General features: G+C 43.7%; 1 protein-coding gene across 12 annotated transcripts in view; it reads left to right on the top strand.

Annotated features, from left to right (window-relative positions):
- The window catches only part of MEF2A (myocyte enhancer factor 2A), a 139,220-nt gene that overhangs the window by 64,454 nt on the left and 51,774 nt on the right, over positions 1-22,992 (top strand). For all 12 annotated transcript variants that reach the window (XM_044279427.1, XM_044279424.1, XM_044279420.1 and 9 more), the window contains exon 3: positions 912-1,115. In XM_044279427.1, coding sequence (XP_044135362.1) covers positions 912-1,115 — 204 coding nt within the window. The remainder of the gene's footprint in view (positions 1-911; positions 1,116-22,992) is intronic.

Below are 22,992 nucleotides of genomic sequence, written 5' to 3'. Positions count from 1 at the left end.
TGCTCTGGCGGCGGCAGGGCAGCTGGAGATGTTCGCTTCCATTGCTTTGCGCTCCACTGATAGTTTAGCTCCTTAGTTGGGTGGTATGTGTGTGTGTAGTGTATATATGGTGTATTTAGGTATGTGTACCATGTATATGGTGTATTTGTCTGTGTGTTGCATATATATGGTGTATGTATATGTAAACGTGTGTCTTGATGCCACGTGTCCACCGCTGAGTAGGGAACCTGTTAAACGCTTGAATCCCACCCCTGCTTAAAGGGAACCTGTCACGTTGAACATGGTGTCTGAGCTGCAGGCAGCAGGCTATAGAGCAGGAGGAGCTGAGCAGGCTGATGTATAGTTTTATCGGAAAAGATTCCATATAACTTGTATTTTATACATTTTATATCCGTCCTTATTCTGGGCTCTGTAGTCCAGGAGACGGTCCTATCAGTGACTGACAGCTGTCTCTGTATACACAGTCATAGAGGGAGGGCTGTCATCACTGATAGGACTGATTCCTTCAAAGCCCATAAAGAGCAGGAAGGTAAATGTATAAAATACAAGTTACACTGAATATGTTCCCATAAAACTATTTACAACCTGCTCAGCTCCTCCTGCTCTATAGCATGTCTGCAGCTCAGACACAGTGTTCAATGTGACTATTTATTTACCTTTTAAAGGGGTTGTCCAGCCAGTCATTGGTAACCTACCTCACCCAGTGATTGGAAAAAGTCATTTCCTGTGTGACAAGAGGGGGACCAGGAAGGTGAATTTGGTGAGGTGAATGTGGCTTATTTTTTTTTTTTATTCTTTTATAACCTCACTGACCGGACACCCCCCTTTAAAGGGAACCTGTGCCAATCGGCAGGCTGATACATAGCTAGCCATAATATCTTATTTTTATTTTTTTCATTTTCTGTCTACAGGTCACATTTACCAAGAGGAAATTTGGGTTAATGAAGAAGGCCTATGAGCTCAGTGTACTATGTGACTGTGAAATTGCACTGATTATTTTTAATGGTTCTAACAAACTGTTTCAGTATGCGAGCACTGACATGGATAAAGTCCTTCTCAAATACACAGAGTACAATGAACCACACGAGAGCAGAACCAACTCTGACATTGTGGAGGTAAGGGTACTACCCGTATGTGCTGGGGTACTTAGATTCATAAGTGAACTACTTCTTCAGGCTGGACTATGTGCAGAATACTGCGTTCTTTCCTTTCATGTTGATGCGGTCTGTCGGCTATACCAGCCGTCGTCGGTAAGGCCGGATTTACATCACCGTTTAGATTTCTGTTCTTCTGATGTGTCAGAAAAACAGAAAAACTCATCCTATATTTCAGTGCTGGCCAACCTGCGGCTCTCCAGCTGTTGTAATACTACAACTCCCACCATGCCCTGCTGTAGGCTGATAGCTGTAGGCAGGCTGGGAGTTGTGGTTTTGCAACAGCTGGAGAGCCGCAGGTTGGCCAGCCCTGCTGTATTGTATTGTAAAATAATGGCTCTCAGACAGAAATGGTTAAAACGGATGCCAAATGTGCATAACTGAGCAGGATCCATTTTTCTTTTCTTTACCGACTGATCAGAAAAATGAAAATCTAAATGGTGATATGAACCCGGCCTAAGCTTGAGTGTTATGATAGTGGTTTAATAAACTAGTGGACCTTCTACAGTTTCACCTCGGAAAGTTCATCTTTTGGGAAAAAAAAAAAAAGAATGATTCTTACTTCTGTGAAAATAGGGATGTTCTTTTGAGCAATCAATGCAAAGATAGTGAGAACAGGAAAGTGATATTTGTCATAGGGGTACGTTACAGCCGACTCTATCCACTCGGGAAGAAAAAGCAGGATAAAAAGGAAAGCTGGAACCCATGAAGCAATCTTGCATAGTAGACTGAGCATTTTGGGGCTTAGTTTCTCAAAGGTCATGGCTTCCATGGGAATTATAAGGCTAAAAGAAACCAGTTCAAGTATCACATGTGAATCATTACCTCAAATGTGACCCTACTGTAAGATCATTACTCCAAAGAGTAATTAAGGACAGCGACTGTAAACCGATATCACTTGTGTTGGGCCTCTTTGATTTACTCCAAGAGTAGAGCAACATTTTCTTTGAGATCAACAAGTCGGTGATGATGGTGAGAAATGATATTGTATTTTGTGTAAGTCATGAAATGCTACATAACTAACAAAAATATCATCAGGGATTCTTGGGGTAGAACCAGACATAGGGTCCGGCTGGCAATCGGGACATGGCTGTGATGCATCTAAAAACCACAATGCCATGCAAGCCGTAAATTTTTGTTACATCCTTAAAGTGGCAGTGACATTACAACTTATGTCCCTTCATGGCAGATAAGTGTCTGATTGGGGGTGGGGGGTTCCAACCACTGGGGCTACCTCTTATCACAAGAATGGGTGAATACAGTTGCAAGAAAAAGTATGTGAACCCTTTTGAATGATATGGATTTCTGCACAAATTGGTCATAAAATGTGATCTGATCTTCATCTAAGTCACAACAATAGACAATCAGTCTCCTTAAATTAATAACACACAAAGAATTAAATGTTACCATGTTTTTATTGAACACACCATGTAAGCATTCACAGTGCAGGTGGAAAAAGTATGTGAACCCTTGGATTTAATGACTGGCTGCACCTCCTTTGGCAGCAATAACTTCAACCAAACGTTTCCTGTAGTTTCAGACGTTCACAGCGGTCAGGAGTAATTCTTGACCATTCCTCTTTACAGAACTGTTTCAGTTCAGCAATATTCTTGGGATGTCAGGTGTGAATCGCTTTCTTGAGGTCATGCTACAGCATCTCAATCGGGTTGAGGTCAGGACTCTGACTGGGCCACTCCAGAAGGTGTATTTTCTTCTGTTTAAGCCATTCTGTTGCTGATTTACTTCTATGCTTTGGGTCGTTGTCCTGTTGCAACGCCCATCTTCTGTTGAGCTTCAGCTGGTGGACAGATGGCCTTTAAGTTCTCCTGCAAAATGTCTTGATAAACTTGGGAATTCATTTTTCCTTCGATGATAGCAATCCGTCCAGGCCCTGACCCAGTAAAGCAGCCCCAAACCATGATGCCCCCACCACCATACTTCACAGTTGGGATGAGGTTTTGATGTTGATGTGCTTGTGCCTCTTTTTCTCCACACATAGTGTTGTGTGTTTCTTCCAAACAACTCAACTTTGGTTTCAGCTGTCCACAGAATATTTTGCCAGTACTGCTGTGGAACATCCAGGTGCTTTTGTGCAAACTGTAAATGTGCAGCAATGGGTTTTTTTTGGACAGCAGTGGCTTCCTCTGTGGTATCCTCCCATGAAATCCATTCTTGTTTAGTGTTTTACATATTGTAGATTCGCTAACAGGGCTGTAAGCATATGCCAGAGACTTTTGTAAGTCTTTAGCTGACACTCTAGGATTCTTCTTCACCTCATTGAGCAGTCTGCGCTGTGCTCTAGCAGTCATCTTTACAGGACGGCCACTCCTAGGGAGAGTAGCAGCATTGCTGAACTTTCTCAATTTATAGACAATTTGTCTTACCGTGGACTGATGAACAGCAAGGCTTTTGAAGATACTTTTATAACCCTTTCCAGCTTTATGCAAGTCAACAATTCTTAAAGAGGACCTTTCATTACAATAAAAAATCTAAACTAAGTATGCAGACATGTAGAGCGGCTCCCAGGGATCTCCCTGCACTTACTATTATCCCTGGGAGCCGCTCCGTTCTCCCGGTATAGGCTCCGGTATCTTCAGATTTTCGGCGAAACTGGGAGGAGCCTGCTCTTGTTTTCCTGGGTGTCTCCTTCTCCCAAAAAAAAAAAACTTTAGAACATTAGTGCATAAACACTTGTAGGAACAGTCTATATTAAATGGCAGAGCTGGGCACAGCAGCAGACTGGCGCGCAGGTGTGTGTGTGTGTGTGTGGCGCGCGCAGCGTTGTTTGCTCATTGGTCAGAGAGCTGGTGTGGGCGGTGCAGGCAGCGTGTGCCGATAGATCCCCGTGCTGCGCATGCCCAGTGTAAAAATCGGCACGCACGCACGGACACAGTTCAGGTTAGAGAAACCGTGGTGATGCTGCCGGCATGCGGACCATGCTTTGTGGACAGTGCACGGTCATGTGAATCCGCCATTATACATACTGTAGGTGGAAGCTGCTGTGAAGAGCACATCAGTGAGTATTGTGGCCATAAGATACTGCCTATACAAAAAATAATTGTGTTTGTGTGTTTGTTTTTTTGTTTTTTATTCATCTTAAGGCATTCTAATGGAAACAATGCCTTACTAGTCTAGTTCTCATATTGAGCTATACAGTTTATAATCATTCATCCTAAAGTGAATTAAAATACCATACTTTTAGTTCCTTCACTCTGCACTCTATACGTGTCACTTATTACATGACGTGGTCATCTGTGCCCCCACAATGCACTGCTTACTGGAAACAAATCCTGTCAAGTTTTAATTTTGATGTTCTGTTTGACATCACGATTAAAAATTAATATAAAGCAAAGTGTTTGCAAAAGTGTCAGGGCTCATGCACACAAATGTATTTTTCTTCAGTTTCCATTCATTTTTTTTTACAGGTCTGTATGCGGAACCATTCATTTCAATGGGGATTGAAAAAAAAAAAAAACGGAAATGACTCCATGTGCATTCCGTGTCCGCATGTCTGTTCCGCAAAAAAAAAAATAGAGCATGTCCTGTTCTTATCCATTTTGCAGACAAGGACAGGCATTGTTACAATGGATCCACCCAAAAACTGATGTAACATGGACGTCACACGGGTCTGTTTTTTTTGCGGACCGCAAAAATACGGTCGTGCGTGAGCCCTTAAGCAGTTTTAAATATTTTATACATATAACATTAAATGTGTTTAAAGTCACTTTTGTAAGTTTCCTGCTGTTTATAGTGTTATACAGTAAAATAATTTATAGAAATGATTTATGCACTCCTAGGGCAGGTTCACATCAGGTTTTTGCTATCCGTTTAACGGTTGTGTTGTTAAAAAAATAAAAATAAAAATACAATGGCACAGCACACTACGCTCTTGTATCCTGCAAAGTACAGTAAAAAAAAAATATATATATACTTTATTTTTATTTTTTCACGAAGTAACTCTATGGTGCAAAAAACGTGATGTGAACCACCCAGCCTTATATTACTGTGACATGGACCATGTACCATATAAGTCTTCAAACACTTCTTCAAAATTGGCAAAGAACAGGGCTCCCAATGACATGGATTCAGATGTTACAGGCAGTTAATGTGGAACCACTGTGCCAACCAACCAGTTTGCCTTTGGGCTAGACCTAAGTTCTTGTTCACATTTCCATGTCCATTTTATGTCCGTGGAAAATCCATCCCTGTTTCATCCATGAAGAATCCGTGTTTGGTCCGTGTGTCCGGTTTTCGCCCTCCATGTGTCATCTATCTTCCACGGTCTCTGCTCAGCTGAATATTAATTTCCTGAGCGTCCCCTACCGTTCATGTTGTGTTATTGGTCTTTCACGGACCCATGGACTTTAATGGACATGTTTGGTGTGCATCACAGACCAAAGTATTCTGTGTCTCAATGATTCTTCCACTCAGGTGTTATCATGGCAGTCCCCTGGTATTCACCCTTTAACCGCTATACAGGGATCTGTACTTCACTGTTCTTGGAATAGTCCTGGTGTGGTGGGCTGCTGACCCACAGGGATCAGAGACATCAGTTCAAAACCCCAAAGAATCGGACAATACATGTAGTGAGGAAACAGGCCAAGGTCAGGGCCTGCAGAGTTTGTGAATCAATCCAGAGGTCAGGGCAGGTGGCGCAGGATCAGTGTTGCCAACAGGCATAGGTCAAGAACCAGGATTCAGGCAGGCAAGTGGATAGTAGCTCTTTTACAGACTCCAGCAAGTTAGGGTCCATTCACACGTCCGCAATTTCGTTCCGCATTTTGCGGTACGGAATTGTGGTCCGCAATTCCGATCCCGAAAAATATAGAACATGTTCTATTCTTGTCTGCAATTGCGGACAAGGTTAGGCATTTTCTATTAAGTGCCGGCGATGTGCGGTCCGCAAAATGCAGAATGCACATCGCCGATGTCCGTGTTTTGTAGATCCGCAAAACACACATGGACATGTGAATGGACCCTTAGGCCTCATGCACACGACCGTTGTTTGGGTCCGCATCCGAGCTGCCGTTTTGGCGGCTCGGATGCGGACCCATTCATTTCAATAGAGCCGCAAAAGATGCGGACAGCACTCTGTGTGCTGTCCGCATCCGTGGCTCCGTTCCGCGGCCCCGCTAAAAAAATATAACATTTCCTATTCTTGTCCGCGCTTTGCGGACAAGAATAGGCATTTATATTGCCGGGCGCCCGTTCCGTTCCGCAAATTGCGGAAGGCAACACGGGCGCCTTCCGTTTTTTTTTTGCGGATCCGCGGTTTGCGTGCATGAGGCCTTAGAGAGAGACTTGGCAAGATAAGTAGAGATCGAATTGCACAGGCAAGGACTGAAGGAAACAGCCAGGTATATGTAGAAGCAGCTGATTAGTAATTGGACACAGCCATGCAGCAGCTCACAGAGCATATAGTAGGGTTACAATGAATACAAGCTAAATTCACACAGAACAGCGGCAGCCATGAACCGCCATTACAACAGTAGGACCTTATGTAAGCATTGTACATGAATGCACTTATTCTGTTACTATTTAATTTCCCTAGAACATGTTACACACATGTTTGCGCCATTTTATAAAGAAGCTGGTTATTCTGCTGGCAAGGATTGGACTGTGGAAGAAAGCTAAAGTGCTTGGTTAAAACCCACAAAGGCATGATTAGAATATAAAACCTTCTCTCCAATTATGACTTGGCCAAAAACCTCTTCTCTTTTTCTAATGCCTTATTTAAAAAAAAATTAAAATTAAAATGGGTAAACCTTTGGCCGGGATTTCTGAGAAGACGTTGCCTAAGCATTTATTGCAGTGACTGAATTCTTGACAGTTTTGTTAGTGGTTTATTGTTCAGTCTCCTGGAGAGCATAGAGAATTGCAATGCTAAAATAAAATGATAGAGATCTCAGTAATAATGACGGACTCTAGCTGGTTGATGATCAGAGACACTGAAGGGGAGCTATCCTAGAAATCTGTTATCTGCACCAGACTTCAGAGATTTTGTATTTATGCATACTCCAGTCCCTGGATGATTTTTTTTTTTTAACGTTCCTGGACGTTGACCGCACCATCTTGTGCATCTTCTCTATACTTTATGGTAGCATCAGTGTTCCCTATGGTGTCTGTGAGGAACTGAGTTTAGCAGTCACTTCAGTGTTTATCCCAGAGTGTGTTATATGTGGGCTGTTTAATCCAAAAGTTGAGCAGCCCCGCTTAGACTTCATGCAAATCATGAATCCCGGCTGTGAGCGCAAAACGGACAAGAATAGGACATGTTATTTTTGTTCGCAGGGCCGCGGAACAGACTAAGGCTACATGCACACAACCGTATGTGTTTTGCGGTCCGCAAATTGCGGCTCCGCAAGAAAAAACGGATGACGTTCCGTACGGACATGCACTTTTTTTTGCGGAGCAACGGAACGGACATACTGATGTGGACAGTTCACGGTGTGCTGTCCGCGTTTTTTGTGGACCCATTGAAGTGAATGGGTCCGCATCCTATCCCCCCCAAAAAACGGAACGAACACTGAAACAAAATATGGTCGTGTGCATGAGGCCTAATGGGTGCGGACAGCACACACAAATATTTTGTGGTCCCACTGTGATAATTGGATGTGCATCTGATCCGCTAAAGACGTAGGTCGGATGCGGTCCAAAACTATGGTCGCACCTTTCTCAGGGGGCTGTCCTTTCGTTTGCAGCTCTTTCCCCTCAGAGGGGATGGCAGTAGAAGGATGGAACTGAGCATGTGTGTCCCCCTGAGGGATTTTACTTAGGTGGACAGAGAAATAAGTAAAAGACTATACAGCAGGTGGCGCTGTGCAGAAACATTTTATTGAGTAAATCAGAAGCTTTACAAAATTTTTAGTATTTAAGTATTCAGATTCAGCTGCTAGTTTGAAAATGGTAGAATACTCTTTTGTGGGGGGCAACCCCTTTAAATATGGATTGTAAGTGACTTTTGTATAAGAAAATAAATATTAAAATCAGCAGTAAAAATGGTTGCAGTGAAATCCTTAATAACGATGTGGATCTGCCGCATGATATATCCTTGTGAGTGAGACACTGATGACAGGCTGTAATGGCGGCGCTCTTAACCGCCCCCGTCCTTTTAGTCTGAGCACAGGAGCCTGTAAAAACTTTATATTGACACAATGAGCATTTGATGTCTGCGCTCGCATAAGACTTCCTCGCGTGGCTCTCCCCAAATTCCTGCGCTCATGAAGTGTTTTCACAGATGTTTTTCAGCTTCTGTAGAAATGCATCAGATTACACGGAGAGCCATAAAAACGGGTCATTCTGGTGGCCAAATCAAACATAATCCTGCCATTTGGTATCTGGCAGCTCTCATTTAATCATGAAACCCAGATCAATATTATTGAGGCTGTTAGAGCAAATTATAAAGCGCCGGTGTTTCAGGAAGCCTAATTTCTTTAGCACATGTGCTTCATACAGAGGGAGGCAATGCATCTGGCAGGTTTATATGACAATTGGATACTTGACTTAATGAGTTTTGGCAAGACCTTTCCGTGCCAGGAGAAATGAGATCAGTGGTTTTCTGAGCAACGTCTTGAAGACAAATTGCAGTGTGTTACTTGGCCTCGTCTTTAGTTGACGCGCTGCCTGTCTATGTCAAACACTTTGTTGGAAGAAAGTCAGTGCTCTGGAGAGGTCTTGTTGGATGGACTCTTAACAGAAACTAGCCGATAATTATTGGACATTTAGGGTAAGGATTTTTTTTTGTTTAGTTTTTTTAACTCTAATGTATAGCACAGCGGTCAGCAACCTCTGGCACTCAAGCTGTAGTGAAACTACAACTCCCAGCATGCTCCATTCACTTGCTTGGCTGTTCTCAGAACTCCCATAGAAGTGTTAATTCTGGGAGTTGTAGTTTAACCACACATGGAGTGCCGAAGGTTGCTGACCCCTGGTATAGGAGTGGGTGTTTTGGTAGAAGGTAAATGAGGCAGCTCTTGCCTTTGGTCAATAACATACATATTTTAACCTTTTATAGTATGCAGGTGGTATTGGACAGGTCATCAATATCTGGTCAGTGGAGGTCCAAATCCCGGCACCACCCCAATCAGCTGTTTGAAGAGACCGCATGCTCCGTTGAGTGCAGTTGTCTCTTCCTAGGCCTGTGACATCATGTTGGCCTAGTCCTGTTGAAATGAATGGGGCTGAGCCGCAATACCGAGGATGGCGCCATGTTCAAAAAGTGGCGTGGAGGCCATGGTGCTCACCGGAGTGCCACGGCCTCTTCAAAAAGCTGATCACCATTCTGGGGTACTGAGATGAGTAAGGCTACTTTCACACTTGCATTTTGTGCGGATTCGTCATGGACGGATATGTTCAGATAATACAACCATCTGCATCCGTTCTGAACGGATCAGTTTGTATTATCTTTAACATAGCCAAGACTGATCAGTCTTGAACACCATTGAAAGTCAATGAAATACGGATCCATTTTCTATTGTGTCAGTGAAAACGGATCCGTCCCCATTGACTTACATTGTGTGCCAGGACAGATCCATTTGGCTCAGTTTCATCAGACGGACACCAAAACACTGCAGGCAGCGTTTTGCTGTCCGTCTCCAAAGCGGAATGGAGACTGATCGGAGGCAAACTGATGCATTCTGAGCGGATCCTTTTCCATTCAGAATGCATTAGGGCAAAACTGATCCGTTTTGAACCTCTTGTGAGAGCTCTGAACGGATCTCACAAACGGAAAGCCAAAACGCGAGTGTGAAAGTAGACTTGCATGTATTTTGCAGGTATGAAATCTCAGATTATGGAGCTGTGTATGCTGCATGTAAGACTATTAGCCCCCTTAAGGGCTAGAACCCTTATCATAGTCACCCTAATAGAGCTTTATTAGGGTGAATAGGACTTTACACTCTCCCTGCTTCCCTGTGCTTTGTGCACACTACAGCAGGGAGCTGACCATGGCAGCCAGCCTCTGATCAGCCCCCCAGCCTCTGATGTGCCCACAGTCTTTGATTAGCCCCCAAGCCTCTGATCAGCCCCCCAGCCTCTCCCTCTTATCAGCCCCCCCCCCCCCCCCCCCCGGTAACTCAAACCCCCCCCCCCCCCCTCCCCAGTATTAATCATTGGTGGCAGTGGCCACAGGGCCCCCCCCATCATTGGTGGCAGGGCCCCCTCCCCCCCCCCCCACCCACATCATTGGTGGCAGCAGCAGTTCCGATTGGAGTCCCAGCTGTGTAATGCTGGGGCTCCGATCAGTAGCGTGACTATGGCTGCCATGGTAACCGAAGTCCTGGCTGCCATGATATGTCAGTGAGCAGCATTATACACATGTGCGCCGTTACACTGCTGGGACTCCGATCGGAACTGCCGCTCCGTGGTCATATCGCAGTCCGGCGATATGCACAAAATCCATATCGTGGCACAAATTTATATCGCATATCGCTTATACCACCCACCCCTATGTAAGACAATGGAGACTGAAATCCTGAAGTATGAAGGAGTCTTTCATGCTCCATTGTCTTAGGGCTGTTTCACACGAGCGGATGCCGTGCGTGACATCTGCTCCGTGAAAGAGTGCCAAGACCCGATGCGGACTGCAGAGGCACGGAGCATTAACATGACTGATGATGCTACGTGCCTCTCTGTGACCTCTTTACTACGAAATTACAGTGACAACTTTATCTCCCTGTGATTTCGTAGTAAAGAGGTCTCAGAGAGGCACGGAGCATTATCAGTCATGTTAATGCTCCGTGCCTCTGCAGTCTGCATCGGGTCTTGGCACTCTTTCACGGAGCGGATGTCACGCACTGCATCCGCCCGTGTGAAACAGCCCTAAGAGGCCACAGTACAACTCTGTAATAGAAAATCTATAATCTTTTTTTTGTCCTCTGGGCTGAGGACTCGAACAATTATTTTTATACTTCCACTTACTAGACCCCTTGAGAAGAAAGATGGAGGAGGTGATCAAGACTTTTTCCCCACTATTAACATTTTCATTGTTTCATTGTACAATCACAACTGTGAGGGAATATGTCTTTTTTGGACTTCCCTAATGTCTTTCTCAGCCATGTTATTCCCTGTTTGACTTGCACGGCTAGATGCATTTCCCTTCTGTGGAATCTACCAGCACTGTACTGCATCCACCTCCCTTCCCTTACTTCCCTCTAGATTTGTTTTCTTCCAGGGATCTCAGAAAGCTGATAAGGAGGGATGTATAACACAAGAGCTTCTCTGCTCTTCAGATCCTGGGTTAGGGCTCATGCCCATATTGTGGCCCACAGTATACAGGAACTGGCCGTGTGCGATCCGGATCATGGATGCGGACCCTATTTGTGGTCTGCAGTACAGGAGCGGGGCCCACACATTCGTGTGCATGAGCCCTTAGAGGCAGTTCTATCAGACTCAAGATCTCGGCTAGTTCTGACATGCCCCCGTTTCCTGTGAGCAGTCTTTTTGTGTCTGTTATGAGAGAAGGGTCTTTCCTTACCAACAGTAGACGGCAAGTTAGGTGGAAGTGAGACCCCTAGTGGTCATTACTTTACAACTTTTTTTTCAGGTGGATGGAGGCAGATTTTTTAAATAAAATGATTTAGAAGTTTGCTAATTACAACATTCTGTATTAAATTGTGTGAAAGTACAATTACTGTTTTAAAGACGACCTTTCATCGGTCCAAACATTGTAAGATAATTATCAGGCTACGTAGAGTGGCGTCCAGGGATCTCACTGCACTTACTATTATCCCTGGGCGCCGCTCCGTTTGCCCGCTGTGTCCTCCGGTATCTTCACTGAATTGGTTCGACTAGGCGGAGTCTGCCCTGTTTCACCCTGGGCGTTCCTTCTCCCAGGCTGTGAGCTCTGCGCTGTGATTGGACAGCGCTACAGCTGGGAGAAGGAGACGCCCAGGGTGAAACAGGGCAGACTCCGCCTAGTCGAACCAATTCAGTGAAGATACCGGAGGACACAGCGGGCGAACAGAGCAGCGCCCAGGAATAATAAGTGCAGTGAGATCCCTGGGCGCCGCTCTATGTAGCCTGATAATTATCTTGCAATGTTTGGACCGATGAAAGGTCCTCTTTAAGGCCTTTTAGGGTGCTTGTCCAGCCGCCAGAGCCACTTGCGGATTACTTGCACTTGCTGAGCTGCACCTGTAGTTCGAATGGCAACTACCGAGGCAGCCCAGTAGTTAGCAGTAATCTGCTTGTAAATCCTGCAGCCTTTATTTATCACAGCAGGCATGATAAAAAAGACAATAACCTAAGACGGACAACAGTCCAACAATCGAGGACGGCATATAAGATACAAAATTGCAATATGTAGGTACAGCAAGATAGAACGATATACAATATGATGAGTTAGACTTGTTTAGGCAGACATGACATGAATGGTAAATATGGCATGTAAGGAACTAGTTCCCGTGAGTGTATAGCTAGTAAGTGTCAGAGAGAGACCGGAGGGAGCAGGCGAGGACAACATAAAATCAGACAAATAGCTGGCTAAGCCATAACTACTAATGTGACTAAATAAGTATGATAGTCATTGAAGACGTATGCAACCCAAGGGGATTAACTATCGAAGAGGAGTCGCTACTGCTGGGTCACGGTGGAGGGTCACAGGCTCTGCGGCTCCGTCTCCCAGCCATTTTAGCCACGGACCCCAAAGGACAATAAATTTGTTGTGCGAGAGGGTTACTTCTCTTCTTTTTTTTGAATCCCCTCCTGCTTTTGACATGTGGCTGCACCCTTAATGTAATGGGGTGCTACTGAGTGAGGCTTGATTCCTTCAGTGAATCTATTTATATGGGACTGAAGAAGGCAGCACTCCAAAATAAAATGGGTAGTAGACCTGCTTTATTCACCCTGTAGGACCTACAGCCTGTGGTCTTGGAGTATTTGCACCCAACATCCACTTATTTGACAAAGCTGCTGTTTTTTGTTTTTGTTTTTTTTATATCGGACTCTATACTGGAATTTAAGGTTCTACTTGGTCACATTTTGTAGCCTAGTTGAGGGAAATGCTGAGTAGAAATTTATATGGTTTAAGAAGTGTAAAGGAAAACCGCTAAACGCGAAAAATAGAGATGATTAAGTGGCACTGCCTCTGCAGACATCCTACACGGAGGCACACAGGAATTATAGGTGGTGCTCTACAAACACGGCAGTTCTACAATGCAGTGGCCTCCAGAAAAAGCATGTACTCGAGAAAAGTAGCTTTGTTGCGTACTTGCTCTTCCCAGGTACCTCCTGCTTTTTCAGCTACAATGAATAAAATATACGTTTTTTTAAAGGGGTACTCCAGGATTTACATATTGATGATCAATCCTTATGATAAGTCATCAATATGAGATCGTCCAACTCCCAGGACCCCCTAAGGCGTCGTCTTAGGGCCTGTAACATCACATTCATTGGTCACATGGCCTAGGTGCAGCTCAGTCCCATTCAAGTAAATAGGGCTGAACGCGATGCCAAGCACAGCCGAGATACAGTATATGGCGCTGTGCTGCAAGGTAGCCTCGGCACTCAAGGGAGCGCTGTGGCCTCCTCAGCTGATCAGACCCCTGCTGATCTCATATTGATGACCTACCCTGATGAAAGGTCAACAATATGCAGCAGTGGTTATTGCCACCATTTTTTCCCCCATGTTTTTTGCTTTATAAACAAGAATACATCTGTCTAACAGATATACATATGTGAAGTAATAAACTGAACCATGGGGAGTATAGTGGTATACCATCCAGGCTGTCATCAGTATTGCTTCAGTAATTCATCTGTGTATTCCTTTTTGATGCACTTCCATAAGTAAATACTCAGAAAACTAGGACCTGCTGTGTATTTCAAATACTGACTTATAATGTATGTCCATGTGGATTGTGTACAGTGCCGTGTGTGGACCTACATAGATATCAAAGAACACAAACTATAAAAAGACTGGCGCATGAGTTGCACAGGGCAATCCCTGCAGACAGACTGATCTCTTCTTTATCAGGTTTAAGGATAATGCCTTAAAGTCTGAGTAATCTTGAGGAGCATTCTGAGGGCAAGGGCAGAGCAGCAGCTCTAAACTTTCAGTAAGCCTGTGCCTGGAAGTAATCTGCTTGCAGTTTAGAGACGTGGCCCCACAGTATTCTGGCTCTGTCCACAGTGTAGTGGCTGTGACTGATAGCTCCCATTGCCACATGAGCCTGCAATAGCTGATTGGCAGGGGTGCCCGGTGTCAGACCCCTTAATGATCATATATTGATGACCTATCTTGAGGAAAGGTCATCATCTGTAGCCCGGAGAACCCCTTTAAGCTTTAATTACATCAACTCACTTTTTCCAATATTTCATGACTCGTCAGCTTTACAGAAAAGTTTAGAGACTTTTCATCGTAATTGTGATCATGGATTGCAGCCACAAAGCGTCTTACTACTAATACGGTCCCTGTTTGAGTAGAAACTGGAGAGACTTTTATTGACATGTAAGTCTTCCAGCATCGTAGCAAAACCACAGCATTTTGCTGCAATTGCATCAAAAATCATGGTAAAAAAAATGACATGAACAAAACTTTAAGGAGCCAGAAAAAGGCAGCTCAGTCCTTCTTGCTACCAGGTGTCAGCCTGGTGGCTGCAGTGGAGCCCACTAAGGTAGCATGTTGCAGAGCATATTATGGCACCATGTAACTGTCACCTTAAAGGGAACCGGTCATCAACTTTATGCTGACCTCACTGAGGGCAGCAAAAAAATTGTGACAGAAATGCTGATTTCGGCAGTGTGTCACCGATGAGCTAAAAGTCAGCATCATAATCCTTGCAGACTGGGCCTTGAAAAGGGTCAAATCTACCTGAGAAGAGTCATGGTTATTCATAATCTCCTACTCCTGCCCATCTGCTGATGACTGGCAGTTCTGTCCTAGGAAGAAAACTAGGTAGAAGACTGTCGGTCATCAGCAGGTGGGCAGGAGAGCAGGAATTTATGAATAACCAGGACTCCTCTCAGGGGGCCGTGACTCTTTTCCAGGCCCAGTCTGCAATGATTGTGATGTTGGTTCTTGGCAACCACTTACTTTTACCTTAAAAATGACAGACCGCTGGAATCAACTCGCCTGTCTCTACTTTATTCTGCCGTTAGTATGGGCAGCATAAAGTTGATGACTGGTTCCCTTTAATCCCAGTTTGGGTGAGGGTATATTTACATAGTATGGTCTTATCAAATCCCTTTTCTTTTCTTTGCCACAATTTCACAAAACTGCAATATCCTTTCAATGTATGACTACCTCCTAACAAATGGGGAAGAGAAAAGCGTGCGTCACCCAAGGCTGTCCACGTTAGTTATGTCTACAGAATACAGGCTTCATTTACACAACAATGTACTAATATTTTTGACATCTTCTCTATAGTTGTTTACAGCTTAAAACCTCCCAAAACACTGAGGGGGAGATTTTATCAAACTGGTGTAAAGTAAAACTGACTTAGTTGCCTATAGCAACCAATCAGATTCCTCCTTTCATTTTTCACAGCTCCTTTGAAAAATGAAAGGTGGAATCTGATTTGCTTTGAGAAACTAAGCCAGTTCTACTTTACACCAGTTTGATAAATCTCCCCCTTAGTCTGAAATTGGAATGCATGAGATCGTTGTTTTTAATATCTGTACTACCTGGAAAAATTGGACCTTTAAAAATAAATAAATATGGTATCTGTATTCTGTCCCTCGAGTAATGCAGGGCTCTGGAGTCTAAGCTAGTTTTGGGTGGAATTAAAACAGCTTAAAACATGCTGTTATTAATATTATATAATTTATGAACTTTTATATAAATTTAGAAAAGTTTAGAAATGTTAATCATAGATATATCTTCTGTTCCATCAGTCTTACATTATTAGCAAAATCAGCCGTAGGCAGGGTGTTATAGTGGTGATAGATCATCAGTTCTCACCTCTCCTGTCCCTTATACTATAAACTGTGATAAGCAGGATGTTCTAGTGGTGATAGAAAATCAGTTCTCACCTCTCCTGTGTTCTCTCCTGTCCTCATACTATAGACAATTATAAGCAGGGTGTTTTAGTGGTGATAGATAATAAGTTATCACCTCCCCTGTCCCTTATACTATAAATGGTGATAAGCAGGATGTTCTAGTGGTGATAGAGAATCAGTTCTGACCTCTCTTGTTTTCTCTCCTGTCTGTTATACTTAGTATCTTCATGCTGCTCCAAGGCCCTTAGTTACAATGCCTCAAACTGTGCTGCACATGCACAGTAGTGAGGACCAGAGGAAGAAGTTCACTACTCGGAATACCAGCCATCATCTCAGAACTGCTAGCCAGAACAGGAAGACAGCATTAAAGGGATTGTCCGGGAATAAGTAACTTTTTACAGCCACACCCCACAGCCTGCCTCTCCTATGGAAAGAATCATTCTTGCATACTCCCCACCGCTCTGGTCCTGTATGCCGGCTCCCTTATGTCCATCTTCCAGTTCGGGGTTTGTTTAATTCATCCCCTGCATATACATAAAGATCTGCTCCGCTGCAGCCAATAACTAACTTCAGTGGTGATGTGTCTAGTGGATACGTCACCACCTGCAGCGGAGGAGATGACCATGGTGGAGAGGATGGAAGAGTGGAAGATAGACATGCGGGAGCCAGTGCTCAGGAACCAAAATGTGGATAAGTAAGTAGGAAGCTTTCCATGGTTTAATTTCTGTATAAGTAGCCTGATTAGAGTAAATTGGTTATTACAAAATTTTTGGTCATTTATGAAGAAGAATCCACAATTACGGACAAAAATAGGCAGTTCTATGGGGGTGCCGGCCGGGTGTATTGCGGATACGCAATACACTACGGACGTGTGAATGGACCCTGAAATCTTATACTTGATGGAGTAGATTACCAGCTGCAGGGAAATGTAATGAACAGTTGCTTTTTTTTGGTAGATGCACCTACCTGCAGTTTACCAATGCACTAACAAATGTGCCTGTCTCCATTTATAACAAGTCAAATAGTGGCTTGCAATTCAGGTTTTTAGAAGCTCACTTAATGCTGATGTGTTTATATTTAAGGTGATTTCACACGTGGCTTTTTATTTAGATTTTCTTTGCGTTTCAGGTTTTTATTCTGTCCTTTTTTTTTAATGCAAAAAATGCCACTCCAGATGTTGGTTGGCGGTCTATGGGGATTAATATTAAATATTTATTAAACATATTTTTTGGGGGAGTGTTTTTCTTCCCTTAAAATTATTTTTTTGGGTCAGTGGTGTTTGAAATTACTAAATGATCTATTTTTTTGTAAATCCCCTTCTCTGGATTATTTTTTTCCGTTTTTGTGCTATAGACACAAAAACGAAAAAAATAAAATAAAAGAGGGTATACCTCCTCTGCCATCCCTTCCTCTGTAAATCAGTATGAAAAAAGCAAAGCAGTACCGTAAAAGAAAAAAAAGGTACTGCTTTTGCTTTTTTCATACTAATTTACAGAGGAAGGTACGGCAGAGGAGGTATACCCTCTCATGTAGAAAAAAAACTGGCAGCATTTTAAAGAAAATATAGACCCAGATTTAGTGGTGTCTCTACGTCACAAACCTATTTAAAAAGTAGATTGATTTGGCACATCTAGGGTTTCTACACTTCTTTTTCAACATGCTTGATGAGGGGGTGGAGATTTGTGGAAAAGGAGGGACAAAGATGCTCCATTCAGCACAATCCTGATGTAAAGTCTCAAAGTAAGCTAAACTTTATTATAAATCATGATAACCGTGCGCTCCTGCAAGTCCAGATTTAGGGGGTACTATCTCTCCTTGGAGGGAGAGCGCCTTAACCGGCTTAAGGAGACTTCTAGTCCAGAACGGAGGATTGCGCTCACACGGAGCACGATTTCTGAATGGACTCGCTTGTGGCAAACGGCCCTAAATGGTGTGAATTCTTATGTCGGTGCAAGATTTTAGTTTCCTTTTTGTTTTCACTTGGTCATTATGGCGTATTTAGCGCAGAATGATGGGGGAAAAACTAGAATTTTTTCTTTTTTTTTTTAGCACAAGGCAATAACAAAAAGTGAAGGCTTTCCGAATGCACTGTGATTAATTATTTATTTATATATATATATATATATATATATATATATATACACACACACACACACACACACACACACACACACACACACACACACACACACACACACACACACACACACACATACATACAGTTTTGCTGGATCCGTCTGGGGCTCAGCAAAAAAACGCAGTATATAATACAACCGTCTACATCGATTCAGAACGGATGCACTTGTATTATCTCCAAAATGAATCCATTGTAAGGCTACATGCACACGACCGTGCCTTTTTTTTCGGTCCGCGGATCCGCAAAAACGGAAGGCGTTCGTGTTGCCTTCCGCAATTTGCAGAACGGAACGGGCGCCGGCAATATAAATGCCTATGCGGACAAGAATAGGACATGTTATATTTTTTTTGCGGTGCCGCGGAACAGAGCCACGGATGCATCTTTTGCAGCTCCATTGAAATGAATGGGTCCGCATCAGAGCCGTCAAAACGGCGGCACGGATGCGGACCCAAACAACGGCCGTGTGCATGAGGCCTAAGTCTACGGGCGCTGGATCCGTTTTTTTTTTTTTTCATTCAGTCTTGATCAGTATCCCATGACAAACTCAAAAACTGCTTGCAGCACTTTTGTGTTCATCATGGGAACGCAAGGAAAAGGTATGGAATGCATTCTGGTAGCCTCCGTTCCCTTCAATTCAGTTTTGTCCCAATTGACAATGGGGAGAAAACTGAAGCGTTTTCCTCCAGTTTTGAGATCCTATGATGGATCTCTATACCGGAAAGGAAAACACAGGTGTTAAAGTAGCTTAAATAAGATGGATTTACTACAAGTTTGTGCAATGTTTTGGAATTATTTTCTTGGTGTATATAGAAAAGATTCCTACTTAGAGTAGGTTTCCCCTCCAAAAAAATAAAAATGCTGACAATGCAATTATTCTGTGTTTCTCTCTTATTTTAACATGGGAGGAAGCAGTTATAGAGGAATTGACGATGTGGGGCGTTCATTTAGTAGTGAAGTTTTCCACCCTATGACTCAGGAGTTCCTGGTCCTACCATGGATAGAGTGGAGCCTGAGGTTCAGACTTCTGGACCTTTTTGTCTGCTCTATAAGACGCCAATCTTTTGAATATAGCAGGCCATGTTTGCAGCATAATTTCAAAAGTGGGGAGAAAATTGGTTGCGCATAAGCAGGCGTTGCGAGGGCCTACCACACCCCTCAGATTTATTATAAATTAATTATAATTAATGCCGGTGTAAAATTATTGTTCAAATATGCACATGGCATGGATTTGATTTTATGGGATATTAAATGGGGCCAGTGATCAGGGAATGAACTGATAGACCAGGCACAATGCTTTGTAGGGCTAGGTCTGCCGAATGTAATGTCTTTCACTTAGTGATCTGATTCATTCTGGACAAAATGTACTTTTAATCTATATGTAAAATAACTATTTGGTGTAGGGTGGGTTGCACCATTGCTCCTCCTGATTCCCGTGCTAGCCCTTCCCTCTCCTGGATAATAAAGAGATCATGACTTTCAGCTGAGCTAGCTCCACAAGACATTGTGCCTGGGGTGACAGCGACGAGGCCATTGTATTTTAATAAATTTGGCACATATATTGCAGCGTTCAGTCCAGGAACTGGTGCTCATACATGGAGCGTGTTTCACAGGCTGAATACGCTTGTGTCCGAGTGGCCTAATTCTGACATGTGCCATAGCCCCGGTATTTGTGGAATATAATCGGCAGACACAATGTCAATATCTTGTTTTTCCATTCTTTTATATGGCTATAGTTTTATTTCACTTATATAAATATATTATTATTGTACAGATAATGTTTTTTTACTCTGCAGCCCTTTGTAATCGGAGATGACATAGATGCCCTACTTACAGGCAAGATGTGTTGCAAAAATTCTTTTGATTGTCCCATTCGTTAATTTGGAATTCTAGCAATCCATGTGCTTGCTGCTGAGACAACCCTATTCAGATGATGAGAAAATATTATATACCCCTTCTGCTTGTAATATATATGTTACAGGAATCGGAGGGTTTGACCAACACCAAGTGACAGCCGTGGAGAAGGCTCTGCGTATCCTAAATGTCAAAACAAGTATTTAAGGGAAGCTGTCGGCTGCATAATACTGAGGGTAGTGTAGTGACGACCCCCTGATTTTTAGAACTTTTAGAGCACTGATCTGCTTGACCCCACACAGGGCCGTCTTTAATATTGATTGGACCCTGGGCAAGAATTTACTTGGGCCCCCTGGATCCCACTTTCCCACACCCTAGCATGTGGCCACTAGAGGTTTTACTTGGCAGTAATGTAAATACTGCCCTTTTTTCCTTTTTACATTAAAAAGCTTGCAGAGACATGCTAAAGACACCAGAACTACTACGTTTCGCTGTTGTGGTTCTGGTGACTATAGTGTCCCTTAATATAGAGAAGAAATAAAAATATAAAAGAATCAGCACAAAAGTATCAACTAAAATGGCTGTATCATTATTCTAAACATTTTAAAAGCACAACTTCTGACACAAATATATAGTATTCTGCAGATTATTATTATTATTTTATTTTTTTACAATGTGCAGATAGTACTGTACTACTGACCTCTGCCCGCCTTCTCCAACCACCCAGCACCCTTACTCACATAAAGCAAGTAAAATATATATAAATATATGTATGTATATATTAGCTTCCAGTGCATTACTGTAAATACTTACAGTTCTGAAGACTCCAGCAGGCTCAGGATCAGTGCTCTGGGCAGCTGGGCTCAGGGCTGGAAATGGGCACCGCTCTGCAGTTCAGGAAGGAGACTGGGTCTCGGCTCACCCTAGCGTTGCAGTGTCTTCACGTGACGTCACAGCGCGCGGCGTGCACAAAGGGCAGAGGAGGTCGGGAGGAGGCGCAAGCAAGCATCGTATTTTTCGCCCTATAAGACGCATCGGCCCATAAGATGCACCTAGGTTTTAGAGGGGGACAATAAGAAAAAAATATTTTTCATTATACCTCAGGTCAGACCACCTATCAGGCCCCCAATGTTAATCAAACCTCCGTTAACAGCCCCAATAAGATCCCCAATGTAATAAAACCCCAATAAGACCTCAGATCAGATCCCCAATATGGATGACCACCAATCAGACCTCAGATAAGAGCCAGGAGCCTCATAGCAGCCCCCAGCAGCCTCTCCTCCAGCGCGATCTGCATCCTCCTGGTGTCGGCTGTGCTGTGAAGGCTGGGCACAGCGTGATGTCACAGAGCGCCTCACGCTGTGCGCAGCCCTGCACAGCCGACAGCTGAGGACCAGAAAGCGGTGAGTACAAAGCCTTCACTGCTTCCTGGTCCTCCGGACGTTGTCAATGAATTAGTGGACAGTGGCAGGGCCCCTTAGGAGCAACTGGGCCCGGGGCAGCTGCGCCTTTTGCCCCGTGTTGAAGACTGCCCTGACACCACAGCACAGGGCTATGAGGGAGATGAGTCTGAGATTCGCTGCTCCCCCCTCTTCATTTCGTAGTAAAGAAACCTGTCAGGAGGACAGGGACAACAAGCCTCATCGGACTCCTCTCCCTTGCAGTGCTGGTGCGCTGCAGGTTTCGGCATGTCTGTGCTTTAAGGGTAAATTCACATCTCCACTACATTAGCTTTTTTTGCGGATCCATCATGGATCTGCAAAAAAAAAAAAAACGCTTCTGTTACAATAATACAACCGCATGCATCCGTCATGTACGGATTCGGTTGTATTATGTCTTCTATACCCATGATGGATTTGTCATGAACACCATTGAAAGTCAATGGGGGACAAATCCGTTTTCTATTGTGCCAGAGAACAGTCTTGCTCCGCACCACATGGCGGATAGAAAACAGCTGCAAGCAGAGTTTTGTCTGCCTCCAAAGCGGAATGGAGACTGATCGGAGGCAAACTGATGCATTCTGAGCAGATCCTTTTCCATTCAGAATGCATTAGGGCAAAACTGATCCGTTTTGGACCGCTTGTGAGAGCCCTGAACGGATATCACAAACGGAAAGCCAAAACGCGAGTGTGAAAGTGGCCTTATCCAGTAGTCTCTTCTGGCAGAGGAACAAACTACTGGAGTTGCCATATCCAGCATAGCCGGACACTGCTGTCCACTGCCAGATCCCCATTCACTATGTGATCTGGTGGGGATCTGGCAGATTTCCAGGCTTTCTGCTGGAAAGCCACTGGGTCCCATTTTAGTGAGGGGGTCTGTCACTACGCTATGCTGCCCTTAGTGCAAAAGACATCTGTTTAAATGTTTTGTTACCTAGTAAGGGTTTAAGATTCTTCCTCCTGGAATGTTTCTCCTGCGTTTTAGCTACGAATGAAATCCACTGTTCTCGGACAGACCAGGCATCGGAGAGACAGTATTACATGCTGCTGCATGGCAATGGAAGGGTTAGGTATAAACTGCAGTGTCTGTTCATACACGGTAACGTGGTTTTGTACAAAATATGAAGACCCATCCAGGCCTGCTAGTTTCCTGGTAACACTTAGAAGAGGAGCACTTACCTTCAGTAAATGGCCTTTTGACGTCAGTTGTGTCTTTGCTGTCAGATTTACAAGTGGATGTTTTCTCCTGCTTGGCTTTTACTGCTCGGATTTCTAGTATTACATACTGTATCCAGTCCAATGTGCAACCATTTAGAGGTTGTTGTTTTGTCTGTAGAAGAACAAAATCCATACTTTACAGATTGCTAGATATGGTGGCTGGATCCATATGGCTATATGGCCACATGCGCTCTATTTCTAGTTTGGTTTTACTTGTAGCATTTTGACTAAAAGTGTTTGGTAACATTGTCTTTAAATG

The sequence above is a fragment of the Bufo gargarizans genome, chromosome 2 (assembly GCF_014858855.1).
Source record: "Bufo gargarizans isolate SCDJY-AF-19 chromosome 2, ASM1485885v1, whole genome shotgun sequence".
NCBI classification, from domain to species: domain Eukaryota; kingdom Metazoa; phylum Chordata; class Amphibia; order Anura; family Bufonidae; genus Bufo; species Bufo gargarizans.
Note: the sequence above shows the minus strand (reverse complement) of the source record. Positions and strands in the feature narration are given on the sequence as shown.